The sequence below is a fragment of the Eutrigla gurnardus genome (genome assembly GCF_963514095.1).
Source record: "Eutrigla gurnardus genome assembly, chromosome: 17".
NCBI classification, from domain to species: domain Eukaryota; kingdom Metazoa; phylum Chordata; class Actinopteri; order Perciformes; family Triglidae; genus Eutrigla; species Eutrigla gurnardus.
Window position 1 is genome coordinate 15,320,917 of NC_139928.1, and position 4,080 is coordinate 15,324,996.

General features: G+C 44.2%; 1 protein-coding gene across 1 annotated transcript; it reads right to left on the minus strand.

Moving 5' to 3' along the window:
• Positions 1–419: 419 nt before the first annotated feature.
• On the minus strand, positions 420–2,714 carry hax1 (HCLS1 associated protein X-1). The gene is made up of 7 exons (XM_084032177.1): positions 2,555–2,714; positions 1,929–2,176; positions 1,625–1,833; positions 1,470–1,533; positions 1,248–1,381; positions 980–1,100; positions 420–871 (listed from the first exon to the last, which is right to left on the minus strand). The coding sequence occupies exons 1-7, from the start codon at positions 2,617–2,619 to the stop codon at positions 789–791; spliced, it is 924 nt and encodes a 307-aa protein (XP_083888303.1). The 5' UTR covers positions 2,620–2,714; the 3' UTR covers positions 420–788.
• Between the last annotated feature and the right edge of the window lie 1,366 nt (positions 2,715–4,080).

Genomic DNA, 4,080 nt, shown 5'->3' on the forward strand with positions numbered 1-4,080 from the left:
CGGGGTGTGTGTGTGTGTGTGTGTGTGTGTGCACGTAGGACAGGACAGTAGCTCACTTTCTAGCACATCTTCATACCTTAAATCACTGCAGACATGATTAAAAGGACCTATTTGCACAGAACTGGACCCCTGCAAACAGGCCCGTCTCTGGCTCCCTTGGTTGGCTGGCAGTGATCTCACCTGAAGGGAATTAGCTCTGATTGCTGCTCTCGTTTGATTGGTTGTTACATTTCTTTCCCACCCACACAGCTCCAGCAATAGAAGAGCAATAACACCTTTTGATATTTCACACATGAAAGAGCACATCTACATTCTGCAAAAAAAACTGCAGTCAAAACAACCAAATGTAGTTACTTTGTCCAAAACGATGGTTTTATTTCAGTGGGTGGCTAAACCTAAAACAACAGGCAAACAATATGTGAATATATTAACACTCTTTATTTGACATATCACACACTCACATCCATACAGGCTGATCCTACAAGACAATTCAAAATTAAATGTAATTGTGTGTCTTTTAATACCTGATATTCGTCATAGCAAATAGCCTTTGGGTTTGGCAGCTTCTAGTCTACGTGAGTCGGAAAACCTGGTGACCTTAAACAGGCCAGAGACCTAATCCCACCAACACATTCATTTTGGCAACCGAAGGTCATAGAAGTCTGTCCATATGCAGGTACATACTATACATATGCCATGCATTCACAGCTCTAGAGAATCCCTCATTGACTGAAACGTTTTAAGGGAACAAATGCTATGACCCAGCACTTAATACTTCACTTAACATGTTATTTAAACCCCCCAAAGAGCTTAGGGAATAACGAGTCATCATCCCGCAGGTCTGAAAAGGGATGTGATGGATGTGGACCACCTGAAACATGAATAAGAATGCATTAGATTAAGATCTAGCTACGACACTATTCTTTAAAAAAATATGTACAATGAATTAGTGAAAAACACTGACTATGTGTAGACTGACCTGAAATGAGAGGCCCGGTTTGAGGGTCTGGTCCCTCCAGGCTACCAGAACCTCCTGAGCGTGTCACTGTAGTCTCTTCATTTCCTTGGCCGTCCCGAACTGTTCGCCTCTCCTCTACAGTCTGACAGACAATAAACCAGTAAAAAAAAAGACAGCATTATGACTGAAGATATAAATAGTCATAATAGTAGATTTCATCTTCCACCCGCTGGGCTAAACAAGACCATTTAAACTGTCAATGATTGATTCTAACATCAATTCTTCTCACCCCATCAGGTTTCACCACCTTGGTAACGACCACCGATTGGAAGAATGAACGGCCCCTGGATTGGTTTGGTGCCTGACCAGCAGGTGGCGTCAGAATATGATCCAAGCCACCAGAGGACACCGCAGAGTCCAGATCTGGATGAGAGCGGTAAATGAGTTGAAACACAGAAGAAAAAGGCATGCGTTTCATTTGTTTTGCTGAAAGATAACAGATGACACCCACCTCTGTCTTCTTTGCGTTCGTCCTCTGGAGATTGCTGTGGCCCTCTTTTCCGGATATCATTAAACTATTAAAACGACACAAGAAAGTTAATCTATAACAGTAATAATGCATAATAAGACATGATGGGACAAAAATAAATAAAATATATTACTCACTTTTGGAAAAGTGGTCCAGCCATGGAACGGTGGTGACTCATAAGAAGGTTGGCCATCACGCCTGGGCTCTCTAGAAGGGCCCGCTTGGGGTCTTTGTGGGTCGTTGTTGGGGGATTTGAGCATAAAGTCTCTGAGGGGGTTCCTGCCGGATTCCCCTACATCCCTCTCTGCTCTGCCCTGAGGTGGAGGCAGCATGACACCAGGAACACCTAGAACATAAAAGGGAGACACAGACTGAATCTACGGCCGAGAATCCCAACAGACTGAGCTGGTAAAGCCCTGGATCGTGGATCAGTTTCCATACCAGGGTGCCCAGACTCTGGCTGTCCGTCCCAGCGCCCCAGCTGGGAGATTATCTCCTCCATCTCCCTGAGGACGTGGCCAAACACCGGGGGCTCCTCCACCCTCATCCCGTCGGGGCCAACGCTGAAGCCAAACCTCCAGGCGCTGTCAAAGGGGTCCTGTCCCCCCCGGAGCCCATCATTGGAGAATCCTTCGTCATCGTCATCCTCGTCGTCGTCATCATGAGTCATAGCATCGAAGAAGGGGTCCCTGGTACAAGTAAAGTAGTAAAATTGAGGGGTTCTCGTGGCATCAATGTATATTGACTATCAAATCTCGCTTTGGATCAGTCCATCACGTTGACTGAGCAACGGTTAATGTTACGTTAATAGACCTTAAAGTACCCAACCGTGTTAATCTCGAGGTCACACTTAGCCTAAATAAAACAGCAGCCACGTTAACAGAGGGACCCCTGTGGTCATCCTGGCAGAGGAACAGCTAATCTTCTAACTTAAGCCGTTTTGTTTTTCACAGAGAACCCAACAGCGTGCCGTGCAGGTACCAGGCTGGAGAACTTCTCCGTTAGCTTAGCTTAGCTTAGAGTACAGCTGTGAAAACGTTGCCCGACTTTTAACTCCACAAACTCACCTTCGGCCACGATAATGACCTCCAGGCACCCCGAAGAACCCGCGAAATAAGTCAAAAACACTCATTTAACGACAGCTTGTGGGGGAAAGTAACTCATAGCAAAAGGACACACCGACGGCACACACCCACCGCAGAAAACTTGTCAACAGTGTCGTAAAGTGTTTTGGCTACGTCAGACTGACGCAACCTGTCGTAATGCCACGTTACTGTAAATATCCGAAGTAATGCGCAGCAAAAATGACAGCGTACTCTCGGCTACCTGCCGAGTGTTGTATTGCGTATTAAAACGCGTGTGTGAAGTAATAATGTTTTAAATGCAAGACAATTGAAATGGTCCCGGTTTTATTGCCAGTAAATGATGGAAAGTATACGTTACTAATTTAACGTACGTTTTGTGCCAACGTTATATCTACTCTGCATTTTAAAATCAACTATATTTATCCAACTTTTTACATACGAAACGTAATTTTAAAAGAGCGAGCCGTTATTAAGTGCTACCCATCTTAACTTCATTGAAACGCTGCTACATAATACATGAGTAGTAAAGGGAAATATAAAATGGCAGATCGGCCGAGTCCATTCTGCTGCCAACATACATTTTTAGTTAAAAAATATGATACATTTGTACTTGTCGCGGACTATTACTACAGTGGAAGTACACAAAAACAACATTATACTTCCTCCCGTATGTATGTCGATGTGTTTGTTTCGTTAAAGCGGACTGCCATTTCCTAGCAACTGCGTTCCGTCACCAAGCGACCGGAACAATTCCAACGAGCATTATGACGCCAGTCACCCGGGTAACCGGAGTTTAGCCCCTTTTATAGAACACGGCGCGCAGGCTATTCAATGGTTTCTGTCGGAGTGGGTTAATTAGGAAGTTAATTGCACCGATATTGCCCTCCTGATATTTGGGCAAGTAGAAGTGAGAAGCAGCACAAAACTGACGCATAAAGTAGCACAAAACTGTACAAAAAAGTACAGTATACCTACTACCATGAGGGAAAACGGGTCATAGGTTAACCAGCAGTATTGGTTTATGTTGACATGATTTATCAGAATGTGATGATAAATAAAAAATAAAAGCGAAAACGCAAGACTGCAACATTATGGTGGCATCCTGGACAGATAAACCTGTTCAGCAGTTAGCCGTCACATACTGTAAAATGGGATATGCAGAAATGCATCCAAATCTTGTTAACAAAAGAAATAAAGCAAATGTCTGGAAAAGTGCTGCGTTTGGAGTTTGCTGCTGCTGATCCCCTGGAGTTTATTGGATAACTCCGACCTATAACACGCACCAACCCTCCAGCCTCAGTCAGATGGTTTCAGTCGTTGCTAACACTTGATGGCACAAGCCTCTTATGCGTTAGTCAATTCATTGTTCCCCTGATATCAAGTACCAGTGACTTCAAACTGTGTGTTGCTGAAGGCTGGCCTTAATTCAACCAGCAAACACTGGGCATCATTGCCAAACTGTTGGAAGAGGAGAAGCTGCTGCATTTACAAGCCACATGAGAAACAAA